Source organism: Lygodium microphyllum, chromosome 10 (assembly GCF_053477565.2).
Source record: "Lygodium microphyllum isolate KBCC chromosome 10, Lygodium_microphyllum_v1.1.10, whole genome shotgun sequence".
NCBI lineage: Eukaryota > Viridiplantae > Streptophyta > Polypodiopsida > Schizaeales > Lygodiaceae > Lygodium > Lygodium microphyllum.
The window spans coordinates 78,435,145-78,459,053 of NC_141144.1; the positions used below are offsets into that span (position 1 = coordinate 78,435,145).

Here is a 23,909-nt window from a genome sequence, read left to right on the forward strand (position 1 = left end):
ATGCCTTCTACTTCAAGAAAATCAAGTGCACAAGTAAGTAACCAACTAATTTCTAAATAAAGTCTAGTGAAATAAGATGTGATGGATGAAATAGTAAAATATATGCATGTCTTACAACTAAAGCTTGCAAAACTGAAAGAAAAACCCATTTAGATAGTCAATCCAAGGTTACACAAATAAGGTGGTACTCATCTTGAGGGAGATTGGTGTAGAGACCAAAGGTCTTTCAAGTGAAAAAGGAAACTTTGTTGAAGGCTATTTCAAGACATGCAAGAAAAGGTGGAGGCAAGACAAAAATGTCTATAACACGATATAAGCCATTTTGAAAGGTATTTTGGTAAAAGAAGAGGTCTCACGAGTTAGTCACAGTTTAAGTTGTAGTTGCATTTTGGGAAAGGGTTTCTCTTTCTTCTTTCCTACAAGCTTTATTTCAATCGTCCATGGTAGATAGCCTTCCATCTCTTTTCTTGCTAAGAAAATCCATTATCTTTCCTTCTAACCATGGGATAAAAAGCATTCTATGGAGTATCTTCAACAAGTAGACAACACTTATGACAGTCATCGCTTGCGAAAACCACATAGATCACGCCCAAGATTACATTGTATTTTGCACTAATCACATATTCATTCCAATTCCATTTTTAGTAATGATTATCACTTGAAGTACTCATCGATGCTTTAAGCAATCAAATATTTCCTATGTTTTATGGATTTGACCCTTCTTTACTAATCTTTAAAGCTCTTTTTCTCTTAAAACCCTAAATGATAGCAAGGTAGCCATAGCCAACATCTTAAATCTCTCTTATTTGTCAACACTTCTCTACAATGGTTCTACTCCAAGTTTAGACCAAGATTGCATAAGCTTGAAGTAGATTGAACCACAAAAGGGCATTATGGGCCAATATTTTGAGGATTTTATGTTTCCAGCTCAAATTTCTTATTATTGAGCTTTACAAAGGGTTGAACACATACTCTTCTATTTGGAGGCTATTTCAATCTACAAGAATTGGTATTGACCAATCAATGGACATTGAAGCTATAGAGCATTATGGAACAATTGGGAGCATTCATGTTATCTTAATGGATGAAGTTTGATCCATGTTGATCTACCAATTTTCTTCAATATTTCAAAGAGGTAATCCACTCATCTAATATGTAAAATCTCTCTTAATCCAATTGTGTTGGCCTCATCCACTTGTTGATGAGATATTATTGCATCCATAGGCTTCTAATGCATTCTGAATTATAGAGATACCTCTTTTTAGATTGATGGATTTTTTAAAATCAATTTCTAGCATAAATTTTATTTGGATTGTAATCATATTTCGATTGCCTCAAGTTTTGATTGAATAACCCTACTTTGTGCTTGGATTCTTATTGGTCCCAAAACATATTGTAAAGGGTAAGCTAATGTGATCAAGTTAATAAATTACAATGGTAAGAACCCTCATCCAATCGTTCATTTCAACTCTCTCCTTTTAATTGATTCTTGCACTTCTTTCAATGCTAAAAGCTTTATTTCTAGAAATGTATATCATCCCTAATATCTTAGATTAGTATGCTCTTGCCATGTAGAATATTCCCACCAAGGAAAAAGGTGGATGAGAGGGAAGAGATAAAAATAGAGGTGACTCTCATTCATTATCAAAGATCCTGAAGGAAGTGTGTTAGAGATTGGCCAACACCTACAAATAGTAACTCTCTTAGAGGGTTTCTTGGTCTATCATCATTCTACCACTGTGGGAGCTTTCGCTCAACCGCCAAGACCCACAGACTGCTTATTGTTCAAGCATTCCAAGTTGAGCACTAATGGCTACCTCTCACATAGCCGATGTGCCATCCATATCTACGGGTGTAGTGAGCTTACCTCCATGCCGATCAAGTTACCTCCTCTCCCACACACTCCGGTAGCTCCACGATCCAAGTGCAAGCTTCAAGCAAGCTCCATCCTCAAGCTCCACGCTCCAATCTCCATTGCCACGAGCAAGAGAAGAGAAGAGAAGAGAAGAGTAGAAGAGAGGAGAAGATGAAGAGCTTCTCCTCCTCAGTCCCTCACCCTCACACACTCACTCCCTCACACTCCCACACTCCCTCTCTCAAGCACAAGCTCAAGCAAGCAAGAAGAAGAAGAAGAAGAAGAAGAAGAAGAAGAAGAGGAGAGCTAGTTTCGGCCACACACAAGAATGAGCTTCTCATTCACTTTTCAACTTTATATACAAAACCCTAAATCCCTTTTGGGCGGTCATCCCCTTTTTTACATGGCTGGCCTAGACCCCTTTTTCCCATTGTCCTTCTATCTTCCTAGCTTCCTTTCCACCGCCCGTCTACATTTACAAATTGCTCGGGTGAGAGCCCGGCACTCTTTTACAAGATTTTAGGGTGTGCATTTTTATTTTAAAATGCACCTTTCCCCTTTTGCATTTGTCTTGGACTTTTAAGGTTGCCCTTGCGCTTTTGGCCTTTTCTCCTATTCTTTCTTCAATCGAGCTACCTTTTTTCCGCCTTTGCCCTGCATCTTTTTTATTTCCTTTTTCTTTTCTTTCTTCGTGTTGGGGTTAACATTACCCCCCTCCTAGACGAGTGCCAGTCCCATGGCACTCATCGTCGTAGGTAGCAGGCTGTAGCATGCACCGAAGACGTGGGTGACAAGGACGCTTGTGGTTTTCGTGGAGGAGTGTTGGTGGTGGTGTGAAAGAAGGTCCTAGGGGCCTGTTGTTGGCCAAGGTGGCTGGTGGAAGGGTTGTTGGAGTTGGTGGTAGGGTTGTTCTGTGTTGGGGATTGCATTGATGGCTAGCACGAGTGTAGGTTTGTTGGGGATTCTGCACATGACGATTCTTTGTGGGCTTGTCGGATGGTAAGGGATAAGCATTCAAAGTTGGGTGTCGCTAAAGAGTGATTGAAATTTCATTGGAGGCTTCAATGCCTACAATTTGAAAACCTGTCGTGTGGTCTCTCCCTAAGGGGTAGTGCTAGTCTTGTTATCGTGCACAAGACATATTTGATTAGTTTGGGAGACAGGTCGAACTCTAAGCAAGCTCAGAGTATTGTCCTGCACTTGAGGACCCAAACTTTGTATATACTTCGGTGCAGATACTATGTAAGTGCTTGTGCATACTTAGATATTACGTAGTTAGAAGACCGTGGGCTAGTTTCTCGTAACAATGTGTGGATGAAGCAAAGTTGTCCATGTTGAGAAGAAGTACACGTGAAGGTATATGAGACATCCTTTGCATTGTGACTGCACGATGTAGCATAATTGAATACAGGGACACCGCACTTTTGGTAGCTGGAAGCTATTGGACTTGCTTGATGAGGATGGTGTACTTTTCATGGCCAATCGTGCGGTGCTTACCACCACTGATCTCAATGGTACTAAGGCAAAGTGCAAGAGAGAATTGTGCAAGTGGGTCAGGGTGATATGTCTAACCATAGGTGAGACAAGCTCCCTAGGTGTGTCTTGCCCTTGATGTGCCCTAAACAATTGTGGGTGATGCTAAAGGGCTAGGGGACTAGGGACGGAGCCAGTCGACCAAGGTCAGTGGACATACCTAATTTGAGGACCCCTAGGTGTTGTGCTATGATTGTGGGTGCTTCTTATCTTTTCATTCATTTCTTTTCTTTTTTCTTTTTTTCTTTTTTTCTTTTTTTCTTTTTTGTTTTCTTTTTTGTTTCTTTTTCTTGTGCTTATTTATTTATTTCTTTCTTTCTCTTCTTTTTTTTAATTTTTTTTCCATTTTTTTTGGGACTTGCCTAAGTACAACCATTGCAATATGTTGAGGCTATGAGCCTTTCAGTGGGTTGGAAAATGTCAAGCTTCGAAGGCTCAAGAAATGGATATTATAGTGATGATTGTGCCCTAGCCTCATTGTTAGAGAAGTAGTTGTTGAGAAGGGGAGATACACTTGAGATATTGCAAACCTCCTTGCGACACACGCGATGTTAGTACAATTGAGGTAATGACTGCCGTGAGCCAACTATAGAGCTTGACCCAGAAAGAGAGCGTAGCCCATGAATATGCTTTGGGCTATGCAATGTGGGCGGTCGGCAAGGGTGATTTTTGCTTTCGACAGCGTGGCTTTGTCGCGGCTCTTTGTGGGGTCGATGGTCTTGCGGTGATTGGGCATTGAACACTTTCTCACAAAGACCTGTATCATCCTGTATCCACTTGTCACTTCATGAGAGTACATGCATGGTATATGCCGCAACTATAATAAACCAATGAAAAGCAAGGAGACATCACTTATCTGAATTCTATGGTGTTGACTTAGATATTTATCACCTGCGCTTGATTAGCTTTTTCTTTTGCTAAAGATGTGAAATATATTAAACACAGATATGAAAAGTTCACACAATTCGGGAACATGTCAACATTGAACCATTTAAAGGCAAAAAGTCCTAGCCAGGTAGCATTTGATAAGCCTTTATTCAACATGGGGCTACTCCATTTGTACGAGGCAGGGTGAGTTTGGGTGGTCAGGTGACTGGGGCTCTGCTAGTGCGGGGCTCCTATGGGGTTGGGCAGGGAACATGCCGGCCAGGACATGAATGGTGTAGTCTCGGGCCGCCACCATTTCCAAAATTCCTTTAAATAGTTTATTGAATTCTTCCCTATCCCGAGCTACCCTTTCTACCCTTGAGCATCTGGTGCCTGCGCGTACATTGGGGGTTTCTACCATCGGTGTTGCCACATTGTGTGCGCCTCCTCAAGCATCTGCTCCCCTGGCCTGCAGATTCTTCGGTCTTCGTCCGGGGCGGTGTCGCTTGGGGCCGCATTTCTTGGCGTACCTTTTAAGAGTGGGCACGTAGCGCACCAGCGGAGAGGCGTGTGCTGCATGTTCCCGTTGGCTGTGGAGAGCGTCCTTGCAAGCTAGCTACCCTTGGTTCTCCATGTTTTCCTCACAGGGGGCGTGTAAGATGCGAATCAAGGATTAGGATTTGTTACATGATAAGACCATTCATATGTAAAGGATTACAGTGCAGGTTATCAAGCGCATAGGACGAGAAGGGGAGGGGTGGGGCATGCAGTGCTTGTTGTAGAGGGATGGCCCCCATTATGTATATTTAGCCTCCTGCCATTAGCATATCTTGGCTCATGCCGAGTTATGTCGGCTGGTGGTCATGAAGTTAGGCAGGGCTCAACCTTGGAAGGATAGATTAGAAAGGGAAGAAGGTGTATAGAAAAGGGGCTGCACCCTATCTACACCATCTGAGTTATTGGTGAAGGCTTCCTATGGCAGTAATTTGGGTTACATGCCCTTCCCTTGGAGGTGGGGATGGTCACATGGCTTTTATATGCGTGATGAGAGGAGGACTTGAGAAGCTTAGCCTGTCAGACCCAACTCTTCTCCCTGCGCTTGACTATCATTGCTTGTGTGTGTTGATATTATTTATATACGGTGACACAAAAATCAATGTTTATTTATATACATATTTATGAATCCATGTCACTTCACGAGGATAAGAACCAATTGTAGAACTCGGGGTTTATATACATCAAGCAGCATGGACCCTTGTCCGAGTCTACTGGCAACATGTAGCTCCTCCTTAGTGAGAACCTTATCAAACAGAGAGTTTTCTTGGCTAGGTTCAGCCAAGTCTGTACCCTAAATGGCAGTCAGCACTCGAAGGGAAGTTGGTGCAACATAGGTTGGGTCCCTTTGGGATCGCCATTTGGCCAATCGCTCCTCAGAGACTGTCATGATCTGAGCCCCTAGTTCGGCCATTGCAATGCGGTTCTCACACCAACACTGTTCAAATTGACTTGGTGGCCCTTTGTTAGTCGCTTTAGTTGCTCTATCTCTAAGAGATTTGGTTGGCAGAGCACGTCATTGAACATGACAGTTAAGCGCAATTCGTCGGCTTCCTTGTCAGAGATGAGTTGCATGCGTTCATGCAAGAGCCTGTCATAGTGCTCGTTAAGATGTTCTTGCTCTTCCCAGGATAGAGGAAAGGGCAAGTAATCTCCAAGCTGCTCCTTGGAGATTGTGCCCACGTCCGGAAGGACGTAGACTCGTGCGAACACCTTGAGCTTAGCATCCAACTTAGCTAAGCATTCTGCGATACTTCTATGTTCAACGAGGGCTTACTCGGTTGCCATCTCATGCAAGGTTCTAGGAGTTTGTCTAGGCTTTAGCATAGCTGGGGGTTCAGGCCTATATGAGCAAGATTGGTCAATGCTAGGATTTCTCATGCTCTTGGGGTTTGCATGTTTCTCTTGAGGCTTCGTTATTGCGTCATGGTTCTCCTTGGGTGTGACTGGTGTAAATTCGTCATCCCATTGTGACCGTGTTGTATCCACTCTTAATTGGTCAATGTGAGTTCTATTGTCAGTGGATTGAGTGTTGAAAGCAACTGTTGATGGCAACAGCTGCTTTGATTTTTCAGAGCACACGGATGTGTCTGAGGTTTCACTGCTATTAGGAGAGACATCAATGGATTCACTGGTGGATGGACTTGACGCTTTATTCCCCAGCTCTCTAGTGCTCTTGGTCTCAACGTTCTTGGGGTCCACAACCACCTGTGATTGTTGTTGTCTTCGTTGTTTTCTCCTCTTTTTCCTAGTTAGTGAAGGTGCATCTCTCAACGACTCAGGACCCTGGGCTAGGTCAACCATTGATGTGCTTGGTTGGGCCTCAACATTCTCTTTCTCTAGTGTGTCCTTATGGGATATGGCCGTGGCCTGCTGAATAGCCTCGCTAGGTTGTGAGAGCACAACTACCTCCCTTTTCGAAGAGTCTAGCTCTTCAGCCAACTCCCTTAAGTTTAACTCCTCCAGCCTAGGCTTTAGGCACTTTGAAAGTGTTGGAGCTGTCGAGAAAGTTGGTTGCGACACCTTCTCCATAGGTAAACTACTAAGGACACGTTCCACAAGGGGCATTGTTACGGCCAAGGGTTGTGACTGCTGTCATTCCTGATTGGAAGTAGTAGGAGCTCGTTTAGTGGGCTGGCTACCCTTGGTGGATTGTGGTGTCAAGTCCCTAGGGCGATCGGAAGTGGTCGTGTCTTTTGTTGCCCTTTGGGCATTCGTCAGTGTAGATTGGGCATGAGTTGATCCGATCACATTGGGTTGCACAGGCATATCCTTGGGCCGAGAGCTACGGCTAGTGTCATGTCCCCCCTCTTGGATATTTGAAAGCGTCGATGGAGATAGAGATTGGAATTGAGCACTCACCCTTGACAACTACTGTAGTGCTTCCTGTGTCTGTTTGGGAGAAGAGGGCGTAGGAGATCTAGGACTCATAGGTGGATGTGGCACTAGCTGAATGATTTTCTCAAGGCTATTAGACGATTGTGCCATTTGCTTTGTTGAGCGAGTAGCCATGCCATGAGCAATGTTGTGCCTATGATGTTTGTTCTCCCCTTGGGAAATCAAAGGCTCATTGGGCACTAATGATTTTTGTGCATGCTCAATGGCTAAATATGACATCTATCTATTTCACATGATAGGCTGAGGCTCTTTCTTTCGAACAATCATGTCTAGTTTCTTGCCTCAACACCTAGAATTTCTCTTAGATTGTCTCCTGTGCTTCATTGCTTTTGATACACTCTGGTCTTCAGCTGATGGAGGCGGTTTAGCAAGGGATTTTGGTACCCAAATCCATCGGTTACCTGCATAGTATCCTTGAGCACGTACCAATGCTTTGGCTATCCATCATGGCATTGTGCTGACCCTCCATCGATGCTTGCGTCTATAAGGCTTGGACTTCCTTTGGGGTCTTCTACAATATTTGTAAGTCCAAAGCTCGTTCTTGGCATTGTCTCTTGGACTTCTTGGTTCAGGAATGGCCTCACTCACTGGCTCTCGTTGTTCGACCTATGCTTGTATTAACTCTTCCAACAAGTCCTTGCTCTCGTCAGCAAGATTGACTGTTATGTCAGCACCTTGCTTGCCTTTCCCTCGAGGTTTGATGAGGTCACCCTTGCTAAAGGTTGTGACTATCCTCACACCCGGTAGTGTCAGGTGTATCCTCTATGCTACATAGTCGGCCTCACACTTGGTCGCCCTTTTGAAGGGTCTTCCTAGGAGGGTTTCTTTCCCGCAGCTAGCACTATTTAGAGAAACATGAAATACGATAGGCAAGCTTTCTGTTTCAATTGTCGCAAGGATTTTTCACTTCCCTATGAGTGTTTGTGGGTGTCCCCCATAAGGGCTAAGAGTTGCACTAGTCAGTGTGAGCTCTGGTTAAAATCCGCTCCTTCATCAAGATGTTAAAATCTGCTCCTTCATCAATCAGAGCATTGATAGTATACTCTTGTTTCGCGGTGAGTTTGACCCTAAGATAAGCAGGTGGTACTATGTCTTCATCTTCCAGGTCCTGGCTTGTAAATTTAAGCCTTCTAACAGATGCTCTTAAGTCCCCACTTGCATGACCAGACGTGGATTCTCCACCAATGTCTTGGGTTGTTTGTGCAGTGTTGCTCAAGGTACATCTCTCATCAAGAGTGTCATGTCTAGTCATCTTGGCATTTGTAGCTTGCTGATGTTGCATTTCGCTCTGACTAGACATGGTATGAACACAATGTCTTTGTGTTCTTGTGGTGTGGCCTTTTTGTCCTTGATGGCTAGATTGGCCCATTGACATTCTAGGGTCTCTGTTTCTCTCTGTTCGGGTATGGGCTTTTGGTTGCTCTTTTGCAAGTGAGAATCCATGCTTATGTAGAGCCATTACTACACTAGGGTCCAATTTGGAGGACCTATCACAGCGTGCGTTTTCTCTCCAACCTACTTAGGGGAGGTGCGGAGGGGGGCAGAGCCCCCTCTATGGGGGTCCGGGGGGGGCAGTCCCCCCGGCCCGCAGGGCCGTTATGGTAAACACCATGTGCAATTTGGAGGATTGTTTATATCCAAATTTTGAACTACCTGCTCTAAATTTTAGCCCAGTGATGGATTTGTGATATGCCTTTAGCTCTACGTAGCCTTTGGGGTCAATCTCGGGGTTTAGATGTGTCAAACTTTGTGTTCTAGATACCTGTCCGATTTTGACAATTTTCTGTCCGATTCTCAGATGTCTGATTTTCAGGAGTGCGATTATCATAATCGAACGTCCGATTTTGGGTTGGTCCGATTTTGGTCACGTCCAATTCTGGGAGTTGGATCGAAAAAGTGGTTCAATTCTGGTAATCAAATCAGATAGGGTGGGTCTGATTGCCTCGATCGGATCAGACAAGATGGTCCGGGTGGTCTGATTTTCAAAATCGGACGGGTTGGTCTGAGTGGTCCGATCGGACAGGATGGTCCCAATCAGACGGTTGTCCGATTATGGACTAGTCCGATTATGGACTGGTCCGATTCTGGGACTCGGACGGCCTGGTCCGACTACACGACCGACGGTCCGCGAGTTGCACGCGATGCCTCTAAGCTGACGTCTACTACACCGAATCGTCTAGCGCCTTCCAAATAGGTAGAAAACACTACAAGGAAATGCCAGACATGCCTAGAATCACTATGGTGCTCGAATCAAATGGCACTCCAAGGATTTGTGCCCCTATTTCCCTGTTTTAGCCTGTTATACAGCAACAAAAAACCCTACTGTTTGCTCTTTTTCTTTGTTTTTTCCTATCCTAAATGCATACAAATCACAAAGCAATCATCTACACTACTTCAACATGCTTTTCCAAATCCAAAAAACCAAAAACCTACTTGCTAAGGAGATCGAATACCTCTTCAAACTCCCTCGCTTCCTATCTATCTACCTCAAGCACCGGTTCGGGGAAAACCCTACTCCAATGCTCTATTCGAAGCGTGCAAGCACTCAAGGCTTGAATCTGTTGGTCCTGGCACAACAGAACCAAAATGTGGAAGCTTTCGCTCAACCGCCAAGACCCACGGACCGCTTATTGTTCAAGCATTCCAAGTCGAGCACTAATGGCTACCTCTCACATAGCTGACGCGCCATCCATATCTATGGGTGTAGTGAGCTTACCTCCATGCTGATCGAGTTACCTTCTCTCCTACACACTCCGGTAGCTCCACGATCCAAGTGCAAGCTTCAAGCAAGCTCCATCCTCAAGCTCCATGCTCCAAGCTCCATTGCCGCGAGCAAGACAAGAGAAGAGAAGAGAAGAGAAGAAGAGAGGAGAAGATGGAGAGCTTCTCCTCCTCAGTCCCTCACCCTCACACACTCACTCCCTCACACTCCCACACTCCCTCTCTCAAGCACAAGCTCAAGCAAGCAAGAATAAGAAGAAGAAGAAGAATAGGAGAGCTACTTTTGGCCACACACAAGAATGAGCTTCTCATTCACTTTTCAACTTTATATACAAAACCCTTAATCCCTTTTGGGCGGTCATCCCCTTTTTTACATGGCCGGCCTAGACCCCTTTTTTCGATTGTCCTTCGATCTTCCTAGCTTCCTTTCCACCGCCCATCTACATTTACAAATTGCACGGGTGAGAGCCCGGCGCTCTTTTACAAGATTTCAAGGTGCGCCTTTTTATTTTAAAATGCACATTTCCCCTTTTGCATTTGCCTTGGACTTTTAAGATTGCCCTTGCGCTTTTGGCCTTTTCTCCTATTCTTTCTTCAATCGGGCTACCTTTTTTCTGCCTTTGCCCTGCGTCTTTTTTATTTCCTTTTGCTTTGCTTTCTTCGTGTTGGGGTTAACAACCACATGTTCATAAAATGTTATGCAACCATGTAGCTCCTTTGATTGATATTTCTTTTGGGATGCCATTGTAAATAAAAGCTTCAATTAGTTGAAGGAACCACTCACTTTTGCTCCTATTCTACTATGCCCAAACTTCTCTAAGAAGTTTACAATGCAATGTGATGCTAGTTGCAGAGGCATAGGTGTTATATTATTATAGAAACATGGTGTTGCTGCTTTTGAGAAAGAAAGAGATGGTTATGAATGTGTATGACTAGGAGTTATTGGCTCCACTCCATGCAATCAAGAAGTGGCACCATTATTGATATGCTAGTTGATCTAGGGTCAAGATTGATCAGTGGGCCCTAACTACTTCCGCACTCAATCAAAACTCACTCCTAAGTAGGGTCATGAGCAAACATGTTCAGTAGGATAGGTTGGTTGATTATAGCACTAATAGTAGGTAATGGATCATTATGCTAAGAAGATGATGGGGTTAAGGACTCAAGAGCTCCTCAAGAGATAGTATGTGTTAGGGCATAAGGGTATATGGACCAAAGAGGCAAAGAATAGGCAATCAATGAGAGTGGGCTTACTAAAAGTTATCCATGGATCTACCTAAAGATGCCACTAAGGTGCTAAGAGAGGCTATTTCCTTGAGTGGCTAGGAGGTTAACTGAGTTTTTGCTATTTTTTGTATTCGTGGAAGGTGGTAGGGCACCTATGCATGCATGACACTTACCATGGATCTCTCTAATAACACAATAAGTGGCCTACAAAATCTTTAAATGTTTCTCAAAATCTATCTCACAAGAGCTCAAATACCAAAACTATGGTTAAATTATAGAAAAAAAAAATATCACATCATGAAAGGGAAATATCTCATTTATTTCTTAAATCAAAATATTACATGCAGAAGTCCATTTCTTCTTTACATTCTCCACTATCTCTAGAGATATATCATTTGATATCATTACGTGTCTAGAATTTCTACTTCCACCATCACTAGTAACACCTTCTTCAAAGGGAACAAGTTTTCCTATGGATAGCCATGCATAACTCATCATCCTCATCACAATCAAGTGAGCTTTCTTTACTATTTCCATATCTTATCTTGACTCACAATTTAAATTTAAGTCCTTGAAAGCCCATTTTCATATGGATGCATGTCCAATAGTTGAAAACTTTGGGGAAGTTTAATGGTGATAGTAATTGGCATTTCCCTATGGGATCAAATTGCTTGTGTTTATGTTGATTACATACTATCTATGAGCATCTACCATAAACAATAAGTTGGTTTCACACCTCAGTACATTGCAATGTCTCAAGCGTCTGTAAAGAGCGTTAGTCTAGACCATTAAATGGATCCTAGTAGACAAGATTAAAAGTTGAAATACAGTATGAGTGTGAAACAACATAGCCCCAAACATTTGTGCCTCTTTTTGTAAGAAAATTTGCTAATAATTTTGGACAACAAGAAGAGGGGAAGATGACTCTGATTGGGCATGAGAAATCAAGGGGAAAAGCAAGGAGATTACTTGAATAAAGCTAGAAGAATAACCTTCTATGTGGTAGAGGATTGATACAAGTGGATTCTCATTGTTGTGGACTAATATAAGTAGGGATTTAATGCTATCTACTATTGTTAATGAAGACTTTTCTTTGATTTATTGCTAGTCTATATCTAAAGATTACTCTTGGATGTCCACAATAGAGGAATATTGAGGATTATTTTGATATATCTCGATATATTATTACACTAGCTTGAAAGATTGAAGCTTTGGGCTAAAAGAATGGTAATTTGGAGTCCTAGAATAGGGATTCATATATCTTTGTGGACTAGGTAGACTCCAGACTCTTCTTATGTATATAGTGTTAGAGCATGTCATCTCCCTAGATAGGCAGTCTACAAAGTCCACATATGAGCTGATGTGGCATGTTGGATAGCTAGTTGGATAGCTTTTCTGTCTAGTAAATGCAACTGATCTGGTATTTCTAGCCATTTTCTTGCTGCCCTGTTTATTGGCCTCAATCTTCATCATCTTGGTCAGATGTGCACCTAGTTTTCAAGCTATAGGTTGTGGAGACTGCCTTTGGGTTCACAAAGAGTGAGATCTTTGAGGTGGAGACATATGCAAACATTGTCTCTACACCCATGTATATATCTGCATCCTTATACAACATACTTCACTATAGATTTTCTTCATGTCATTGTCTCTTTCTCTCTCTCTTCTCTATTCACTCTTTGTCTTGGTCATTCTATTCTGCATTGCTTCACTCTAACATGGTATCACAGCATTGAAGTCCTACATGAAGAGGAGATTTTAGCATGACATAAGGCTAAATTTTTAGTGCGTTCAAGGGTGATCAGGAGGATTGTGCATTAGAACAAGATTGAGGCAAGCATGGGCCCAGGAGAAAGGTGAAGATTTATTGAAGCTACTATTGGTTTTTGTTACTAGAAAAGGAAGAAGGGTATGCTTTGTACCTTCCATTATAGATTTCACCTTTTCATCGCCTCTAGTGGGTAAAGAGGGAGTGGACAAGAATTGAAAAGCCCTGACAAGCTGCATCCTCATAGTCAGAGGGGGCTTCTCTTTGTATTTTGGGTAGGCATTGTCGATGAAGATGTCTTCTCAAGCCAAAATAGAGTTTCAGGTGATCATGGACTGGAAGGTGGAAGGTGCCCATCTTATCGGCTCTTCCATTAGATCAAAAGCTTGATGGTGAGAATTACTACATCTAGCATGTAATGATGTTTGCTATTTTAGAGTCTTATGGTTTGGTCGTACAAAGGCTATTCGTCATCCATGTTCATGAGATGACTCTCGACTCTCTTCCAATGATAAGGTGGAGTTGGCAAAGGCTCAATGATAAGGTGGAGTTGGCAAAGGCTCAAACACGTTGGGATAAACTCAATGCTTGCATCTGCTTGTTTTTATTTCTCTCATGCACTACAACAGTTCTCTCTCATATTGTGCATTTGAGCATGGCTTGAGAGATATGGCTAGAGATTGATCAAATGTATAAGGCATGATCATCATGAAACAAGTTTTCTTGTGACTATAGATGAGGACCATGAGTATCAACAAGTCATCTTCTATGCCGGAGCATATTAACAAGCTGCGTTAGTTTCAGATGCAAATATAGAATGCAAGGAAGGTGATCACTTTTGAAGACATGGTGATAACTCTTCTTTCACAATTACTGCCCCATTTCAATGGCTTTTATTCCACCTTGATTGCTTCAAGGTGGTCTAAAACTCTTCGGTGGTGGAAAGAGTTGGTTCCTATGGTCTTAGATCAAGAGGAGCAATTGAAAGGGACCAATGCTTCTAAATCTGAGGCTTTGGTTGGTCAATCCTCTCAAAAAAAGGGGAAGGACCAAAAGAAGGATGGAAAATCCAACAAGGATAAAGAAAAAGAGTCATTTTGTCACATCTATGGCAAGAAAGGTTATTGGAACAAAAATTACCTCAATAAGGAGAAGAAAAAGAAATCTTCAAAGGATTTTGGAGTCGTGATGGTTGTTTCCTCATCAGCTACTTTCCTCCACTTGGAGGTGGTTTAGAATTCAACCCTAATGGCTTCTAATGCTATGTTGATGGCCCCATACAGTCGAGAGTAAATTGTTGACAGCGATGTCGAAGGGTTTTCAAAAGTAAAGTCACGTCCACAGAGGACCTTGACAAATTTCAAGATAGAAGATCCATCTTGTGAATAAGCAAGATGAGAAAATGATGTCAAGACTCTGTTTTTATTTCTACCAATAACTGAAGACGAATAGAAAGCCAAATTAGCTTGCAGTGGCAACCTTCACAACACGTTCTCCACTACCAGTTTCATGATTTCTGCTGATTTGGACTGATCCTGCATCAGAAATTTCCCCAAAAGAATTGCGAAGCCTTGACTTCTTTGAAGAGGAGCTGCTCTTACTTAGAACTAATTTCTCTTTCTTGTTGCAAATTGGTTCATGCTTACATTCCAACAACTCTTCAAAAGACTGATGAGACAAACAGCATGATGCCAAATAGGTATTGGGCAACAGAGATAAATGCTAGTTGTTTAGTATAATATTATAATAACAGTGGAACAGATTCCAGTGTAGATTGGAGTACACGCACCCATAGAAAATTTCATCTTAAAACAAGTAGCCTTTTGCAAAGCTTGCTTGTTTGGGCATGCATTGTATCTTCGTACAGTTCACTTTGCCAGCAGCCTTGACAAATAGTAGCCCAAGTTCATGATTAGGAGCCCCATGGTGTTCATCCGTCCAATTACAAGCATCCCAAACTCTCGCAAGTATGTCTTTGATCCACTTTCCTGACCCTCTGACTTTGGTGCATAAATCCGTGCATTTACCAATGAATCGCGTGCATCCCAAATGCGACAAGTGCCATCATCAAAAGTTGAGAGAAGATGATGCTCGCAACCTAGACATGGACTAAAAGCAATTGCTGTTACTGCACTTGTATGACCCTTCAGGACAGATACAGGTAACCCATCCTCATGACCACGACAGTTCCCAAGACAAAAGCCTATTGCTGTAGACCAGATACATTAGGCCAACTTAGTGTAGTAGTAAAAAAAAACATACATCACCTCTAGTCTGCTATTCTATAGAGCTTCTCCCCTGTCAGATACACTGTGCCTTTCTTCTTCCCCAACAATATGAAATCCAAGTTCAAGGAGAAATCGAATTAGCTCCACATTGTTGATCCCTCTGTCTTGAAAATCTCAACAACAGAGATGTATTCTCGAACAATTTGCCACAATTGGTAATTTGTATCCATTAATAGGAATTGAAAGCCTACTTCTGTTAATTTTGTAGCTCCAATACTTCTGGATAAAAGACCAGCACACTGTCGTACTGCTACGCATCCGAGGTGTGAAATCCACCAAAAAGTTGTGTGTGTGACATTTGTTACTTTGTACATACTTAGTCGTTGTGTTTGCATTTTGTTCTGCATGGGCAGATCATAGCAAAGGTGATGATACTTTTGTGCAAGAAGTTAAGGGTCATACATCAGGGATGCTTAACTTGGGGAACACTTGCTATATGAACTCTACTGTACAATGTTTGCATGTTGTTACTGGACTAAAGGATGCCTTGCAAAAATATTCTAGGCGAGGTGCCAATGAATTGGATCCTTCATCTCCTCTTTTAACACTTGCTACCCGTGAATTATTTAATGAACTTGATGCAAGTCACAGGGCTATAGCTCCTATTCGGTTTCGGACGGTTCTGAGAGGAAAGTATCCACAATTTGCACAACAGACAAACACTGGTGCATACATGCAACAGGAAGCTGAAGAATGCTGGACACAATTGCTTTACACTTTGTCTCAGTGTTTGCAGCCGACGGGTGATGGCAGGTTATCTTCATCAGTTGTCAAGGAGCTCTTCAGCATTGAATTAACCAACAAGATTGCTTGTGCTGAGAGTGGAGAGCTGGAAACAGAAAAAGAGAGAGTGTACTCTTTGAAATGCCACATTTCACAAGATGTCAACCATTTACATGAAGGGCTGAAAATAGCAATGAAGTCAGAGCTGGAAAAAGTATCATCAGCTTTAGGAAGAAGTGCTATTTATGTAAAAGAATCAGAGATCAGTGACTTACCGAAGTATCTGACTGTCCATTTTGTTAGGTTTTTCTGGAAGAGAGAGTCTAATCAAAAAGATAAATTTTTACGAAAAGTAGAATATCCTGTGCTACTGGATATTTTGGGATCTCTGTTCTCAGGATTTGAAAAGTAAGATCAAGGAACCACGCCAGATTCTCAGGGAGAAGGATGATGCCAAAGTAGGTATAACAAAGAGGGAAAGAAAAAAAGCAACGGAGAAAAAAAAAATACAACAGCTTTTTGTGATCGATGAGTCTGCCATCGAAGAACAAGGAGGAGGCTTTCAACCTGCTTTTGATTACTGTTGAAGGGAGCGTGTTTTGTAGAGGCTGATCATCTGCGGGCAGCTGACTGCTAGTCATGACAGGAGGTGTTTTTCGAGAGGAAGGCTGACATAGCTGGAGTCTTGAAGAAGAGTCGTGGACGTTTATTGAGGCACTAAGGCACATCTTGGAATCAGGGGATGTTTTTTTTCTGAAGCTCGAAAGGGGGTTTGCCTGAGATAAGGGGATTGGGTTTGTGTTCCCAGGGCTATGCTTGGCGGCTACTGTGTAGAAGGATCTTCTCGCCAGGGTGGACCAAGCCCACGTGGAAGCAGTAGCTCGAGTTCTTGAACAGGTGGCTATCCTCAGGCAGAACGTTGCCGACTTTCTTTTGGGAACAAGGAGATAATTGCTTCCAACATTGAGAATGATGGCTCTGGATACCCTGGTCAGTTGCTGCACTTAGCATAGTAGGTGATTTTATGTTAGATCAAGCTGCACACAGCGTTTTCTTGGTGCTATTCTAAAAATTGGAATCTCTCGAAAAAAAAAAACTGGTGACATTCTTATCCAGGGTGACATTGGTGCACAAGTGATTATTGTTCCTGATCTAGCCAATTACCTTGTTTCTTCTATTACTCAAGTTCGTAGAACTCCAGTTATTTGTAAAGTGGTTCCATTGGCAGATATCCAAATTCAACCTCCCAAGTGAGAGGTAGCAAAATTGTTCAGATCATAAAATCTGTTGAAGCGTCTCTTAGAGTGGATGCACTAGCAAGTGTTGGTTTCAAGATATCCTAGTCTAAGCTGGTTGACCTGATCAGTGCTAGGGATGTCCATGTAAATTGAAAGGAAGTCACCAAAACTGGCCATATGGTCAAAACAGGAGATATTATCTCACTGAACCAAAAAGGCAGGGTACAGATTGGACAAATCACAACAACTCGGAAGGGAAAATATACCGTGGAGGTTCTCCGCTATCTATAATCATAAACAAGTACACATGTCCTGCTTATAGAAACAACCTAATCGTCACTTATCTCAAAGAAGACCAGCTTCTTGGGATTCTGCTAATACTAGGATATTCTCATATGCAGATACTAAACGGCACAGAATTGTAAATTGTTTGGAGGGCTGCATCATTTCTGATAAGATTCAGACACTCTTGCTTTGACAAGATCAGTTATTTTCCTTTCCGTGTGGATTTATTGTTAAGACTGTGGGTCCATGGATCCATCCTTTGGTTGATGTTGCTGAAAGGACAACGCTGAAATTTCTGTCTGTAGTTGATAACCAGATTTATACTGTAGGTACCTATGTTGAAGGATGGATTCTATGCTCAGCTAAAAGCTTGCTTTTGATCTTGTTGTCGCTACATAGACGAGGTCTCATTGGGAGCTTGGTAGATCTATTGCTCCTCACAAATCCTCTCATCTTGCTTATTTGTATAATTGATCTTCTATCTTGAAATTAGTCAAGGTCCTCTGTGGTCGTGACTTTGCTTTCGAAAACCCTTCGACAACGCTGAAATGTTTGGATCACAAAAGGATTTTGCAATTCATGGCCACTCTTTGGGAAGGCTGAGCTTACAAGTTGTAAAAGGACACCCTCCCATTGTTTCATGGCATAATTGTCTAAGTCTGTCAAGGTAGGAACCCTCACAGCAATATGACTAGGTAGTAGTTCTCTTGGAGGCCCTCCTTTTACCCTACCGGTGCTGCCGCTCTGGTTTTTCCTTCAGCGAATGTCTGCAAGTTTGGCTGGATGGCAGTTGTGTACTCAGAATCTCACTACGGTGCTTCACTCGCTCTGAAATAACATAACTCATGCAATCCTCCATGCCGCCCTTATTGCAGGTTGTTGAGCCTTTTTTTTCCTCTCTCACCCACGTTGTCTGAATTGCAAGTTCTACCTCTTCAATGTTTTCCAGGCTACTGGTGTCTCGATTGAACCCCTTGTGAACATGATAATCTACTTCTGTGTCTTCTCTGTGCCTATACCGTTTGTCTTTTCTGCTGCCAGATTGATCAGGCTCTTTTGCACCCTCCCGATATGACCTCCCCTTACCATCCCTGTCATGGTACCTATGTGGATAGCCATCTTCTGCATTAACTTTTGTTCTCTTTTTATCATCCCTAACGTAGTGCCTATGATAATGGTCATCTTCTTCAGAATTTTGCCTCTGAGAATGCCACTTGTTACTACTGTCATGATTCTCTCTGCTAGGTGCCTCATCAACCCTTTTCCTTTTGTAATTTCCAAATAGCTTTCGCCTCCATTCTCTGCTTGTTTTCTTCAGGTGCATAGAGTTCCAGTATCCCTTTCGATCACAGGTGTTTTTCTCATACTATCTGCATGTTGCTTTTTCTCCAGGCTCCCTTCTAATGTCTGTCCCCCCAAGCCTACAACACGCCTCCTTTCTCCTTAGAAAAGCGGCCTCCTCCCACAATAGCTATCCTCGATAGACCAATTCGGTGGTAATTAGAGTTCGAACAAAACATATTTGAACCGAAACAGCATATTCTCCTCAGCCGTAGAAAATATTAAGGTCTTAATAGTTCTGACGAAGATGAAGATGAAAATTCCAGCAATTACACGAGTGTGTTTAGTTGACAACTGACAGTAGTTGCTGTTGCTTAGGATAGCAGCAAAGATGGCACAAGACACACTTTCCAAAATGGCTCAAGTATTATGTTTGCGATGGCTTCCCACTTATTGCAATATGATGATGCTGAACATAACATCCATGTCAATGCCCTGCTATTAGCAACTCTCTAGGCAATGCTTGAGCAATAGCCCTCTTGGAGTTGCAGTCCGTAATGATCACAAGCCTGCAGTGCACTCCTCCATAGAATGTCTTGTAATCGTAATGTCCAATCCTTCCACTTCATCAAGTATGGACATAATTGCACCAACTACTCTTGTACGTAGGCTGTATAAAATCCACGATGTACCATTGCACCTGTAACTCATGGATAATTCAGATCAAGCTGCTTAAAATATAAATTCTCCATCCAGTTGTGAATATTATTCTCTTGCATTCCACGGAATGCAATTACAATTGCATTTGAGTCTTCAGCAAGCCCAACATAAGCACCACAGATGCGTACTCCACAAGTATTTGAGCAAGTGTATGGTTGTACTGAAAGCCATCATCATAGTCATGAACCCTTGTAAGTTCCAATCCTCGTCCACCTAGAACAGCTGGCACTAGGCGTAGCAGAAAGAAGCAACACAAAGCCTTCCATATGGCTAACCTGATGAGGCACTCCATGCATTTGAATTCATCGACGGAGTGATTGTTCCTTCTTTTCGCCCGGGAATTGGAAGCCAAGAAAATCCATAGAAGACATCGCATGCCCACCATTATTGAAGGAGGATCTATCAGGTGCAACCCCAGCTGAAAGGAAAGGCAGCAGAAGACCCCTCTCTCTACTATACTACCCACGTAGAACAAAATGCAAACACAACAACTAAGTATGTACAAAGTAACAAATGTCTCACACACAGCTTTTTGGTGAATTCCACACCTCGGATGCGTAGCAGTATGATATCCACCCGCTCTGATCCTGCGCATCCTCCGGATGCGCCAACTACCCATGATCATTATCGTCAAGATCCACAAAGAGATCAATCTCTTCATTGTGTTTTTATGGTATATCAACAAGGTTATCTGTCATATCATCTGTCTCTTCTACTGGAGTTTCTTCTCGTTGCTCTTCTCTTGCAGATTCTTCCAATGCATAATCCTTATTATCTCTTTCCTTGAAAATCTTGATTCTTTTTCCTACAATAGGCACTCTAAGCACTGTCCCATCCAATTCTGTCGGTTGTATGTTGCATTATCAAAGACATGTGTATGGCCCAAACTATCTTTTCACCATCTTCCAAAGTGCAGTATGCTGATTTTCAACGCTGCTATCAAAAACTAATACCCTGTCTCCCTCTTCTATTGCTCTAGGCCGTAAGGGATGTCTGCTGTCAAACCTGTCTTTATTTCTAAGTCTAGTAACCTTCAACCTGTCAATAGCTAGCTGAATATCCTCTGGTTTTCTCTCCAACTGCCAGATGCGAAGAGCTAAGAGCTCCTCTCTCGTCAAATCCTCCTGCTAAGGTAAAACTGACCAAGTTAAAGCACAAGTCTCAGTCGGTATAACCGGTTTCTGACCATACATCAACTCTACGGGCATATATCCTGTGGTAACACTGTGAGTCATATGATCAGCCCACAAAGAAAATGGTAGAAGTCTCGGCCATTCTCCAATCCGTCCTTTGCATGCTTTGGCTAATGCTTTCATTATCGGTGGATGCCCTCTTTCACTCTTTCCATTTCCCTTTGGATTGTATGTTGTGGTTAGAGCCAACTTGATTCCTAGTTGAGAGAAAAACTCCCTAGCTTTATCTACATCCAATTCACCGCAATCTGCAGTGATCTTACCAGCACAACTATACCTGCAGAAAATTTCTTCTAATAAGAACTTACACACTGCACTAGTGATCTTAGTTCTCAAAGGTCTATCCTCAACATGATTGGTAAGATCCTCTCTAGCCAAAACAATATATCTCATCTGCCATAGACCCATCGGCATAGTAATCAAGTCAACTACCCACTTATAATGAATGCATAGTAGATAGGTCGGATGAAGCTTATCTCGATGACGCACTACGAAATACATCTGACATTCTCTGCAAGTCTCTACAAAGTGAGAAACATCTCTGTACATGCCTTTCCATCAATATTTCTCCTTGATTTTCTCATAAGTAGCCCACACTCCTCTATGACCAGCCCAAGGACTCTCATGAAACTCTCTCATTAACTGGGTCTCTTTATTGCAGACAACTCGCAAAGGTAATCCACCTCTTTTCTTCGGGTGCTTCCAAAGAAATCCCACCACAAGGAATTGGGCAATTAGTGACGCCGATTAGCGACGGTGGATATCGGCGTCGCTATTTGTGTCGCTAAAATGGTGTCGCTATTTTAGCGATGCCAATAGCGGCGCCAATCACGATGCCACAAGGAAAAAAACGCGGCCGAAACCCGAGCGCGGTTTTCATTTCTTTTGCTTTGACTTTTGAGAGCGAGAGCGAGGGAGAGAGCGAAGGCTTTGTGAGAGAAGAAGAGGAAGAAGACTTGCTGCCGCCGCTATCGCCGTTGTTCGCGAAGGAGAGGAGGAGCCCTCATTGCAAAGAGAAGCCGCCCCACGCTCGCCATATCTCATTGGTGAGTCTCCCTCTCTCTTTCTTTTGCTTGTTCAAGGTTTAAATCGTTCTCTTTTTCTTGTTTAGGAGAGGAAATGAAAGAGAAGGAGAGGGAGAGGGAGAGGGAGAGAGAGGGAGAGGGAGAGGGAGAGGGAGAGAAAGAGAGGGAGAGTGCATTTTCTCTCTCTCACCCTTTTGCTTGTTTAATGTTTAAATCACTTTTTTTTGTGCTTGTTTAGGAGAGGAAACGAGAGAGTAAGAGAGAAAGAGATGGAGAGGGAGAGAAAGAGAAAGAGAAAGAGAAAGAGAGAGAAAGAGAAAGAGAGAGAGAGGGAGAGGGAGAGGGAGAGGGAGAGGGAGGGGGAGGAAATGAGAGAGGGAGAGTAAGAGAAAGAGAGGGAGAAGGAGGGAGAGTGCATTCTCTCTCTCCCTCTTCCTTTTGCTTGTTTAATATTTAAATCACTTTATTTTTTGCTTGTTTAGGAGAGGAAATAAGAGAGAAAGAGAGCGAGAGGGAGAGGGAGGGGAAGGAAATGAGAGAGGGATAGAAAGAGAAAGAGAGGGAGAGTGCATTCTCTCTCCCTCTCCCTTTTGCTTGGAGGATGTTTAAATCACTTTATTTTTTGCTTGTTTAGGAAATGAGAGAGAAAGAGAGATAGAGAGGGAGAGGGAGAAAAAGAGAAAGAGAGGGAGAGGGAGAGGGAGGGGAAGGAAATGAGAGAGGGAGAGAAAGAGAACGAGAGGGAGAGGGAGAGGGTGAGAGAGAGAGAGTGCATTCTCTCTCTCACGACAGGTTTGGTTGTTTGTTGTTTGAATCACTTTCTTTTTTGCTTGTTTAGGAGAGGAAATGAGAGAGAAAGAGAGAAAGAGAGGAAGAGAGAGAGAGAGAGGGAGAGAGAGGGAGAGAAAGAGAGGGAGAGGAAGGGGAAGGAAATTTAAGATAATAGACTTATTGATAATGGTATGAAATGTGCTTTGCCATGGGCCACGTACATTGGTAACTCTTTAAGATGGCTTAAAAATGGTCAATTCCTTCATAATGTCCAAGTAGGGGATCTAATTGTGATATGCATAATTCATTGTTTTTGTATTAACTTTATAGGCATGCCAAATTAGAAATCATGCCAACTAGTCAACGGAAGGACTAAAAGAAAATGATACCCTAGCTAATGGTCATTACCGTACTTCATCAAAATGAACCCAAAAGTATTGTTATAGAAGAAGAAACCCTTAAATTGACTATAGGATAATTTCTCTCTGGTCTTATGACTATGAGTAGAATTGATTGAAATAAATTTTATTACTATAGTTATTAAATTTCATAGATGGCGCACATTAATTTTAAAATGGATTACTTATACTCAAAGCCGAGATATAACAAATAATTATCTACCGGGACAAATAAATCCTTGAGCATGATACAAGACCGAGATATAACATCGGAAAATCTCTCAACTACTATATACAATGCAAGATTTATGGTCAACTTGCAACTTGACGTACATCTCCATAAAGCTATCCATTTAAGCCTCGTTTGTTGTAATGTAGATAAGATGGAAAACGAATGTCTTATTGTTCAAGACTGTGAGACGTATCTTAATCAACGTGTCCCATGTCCTTGCTCTCAATGCAAGTTGGCAATTAGATGAAAATGCCGATTGTCTATAGAAGATGTACGACAATTTGGCGAGTTTCAATCTGAGATCATTGATCAGGCGATTGCGGATTTTCAGCAAACGGTAATTTGAAGTTAATATTAATCATGCATTGTACTCTCAAGCTAATTGAAAACCATACACAATAAGATTGGGTCTTGTTGGAAAATTTTCTATCCAGAGGGGTGATGTCTCGACCCAAGGGGGAGTGCACCCTTTGCGGCCAATTAGAAGAGTTCGTGGACGTGCGATGGATGGATTGCAGGAGCCAATCGACCACTCGCAAGGCCCATCTATACCGTCAATGCCAGAGGAGACAGACAACCTTCCCGACCTGCCTACAATCTTGGAGCCTGAGATGGAGGCAATGATCGATGCATTGATTCCCATGGATGTTGAGACATCTGACCCGCTTAGAGAGGAAGCATCCATACCATTATATGATGGGTGCCGAGTATCTCAGTTGAAGACATTGCTTACACTCTTAAGTGTGCAAGCAAAATACGGTTGGAGCGATACGAGTGTGACTGAGTTATTCAGGTACCTTGGACATAGGCTTCATTGATTTTTTTTAAAACAGTA

The 23,909-nt window shown here is 42.5% G+C and overlaps 1 protein-coding gene and 1 pseudogene across 2 annotated transcripts in view; both read left to right on the forward strand.

Annotated features, from left to right (window-relative positions):
* Positions 1-16,981, forward strand: LOC148030199 (ubiquitin carboxyl-terminal hydrolase 6 pseudogene; annotated as a pseudogene).
* Positions 16,792-23,909, forward strand: part of LOC148030200 (uncharacterized) — an 11,383-nt gene continuing 4,265 nt past the window's right edge. Inside the window, exons 1-2 of one of the 2 annotated variants that reach the window (XM_087686466.1) lie at positions 16,850-16,921; positions 23,221-23,867. In XM_087686466.1, the coding sequence (XP_087542592.1) occupies positions 23,578-23,867 (290 nt within the window). In that variant the 5' untranslated portion in view covers positions 16,850-16,921; positions 23,221-23,577. Of the gene's footprint in view, positions 16,922-23,220; positions 23,868-23,909 lie in introns of both variants that reach the window. The other variant, XM_087686465.1, reaches the window with a different exon arrangement.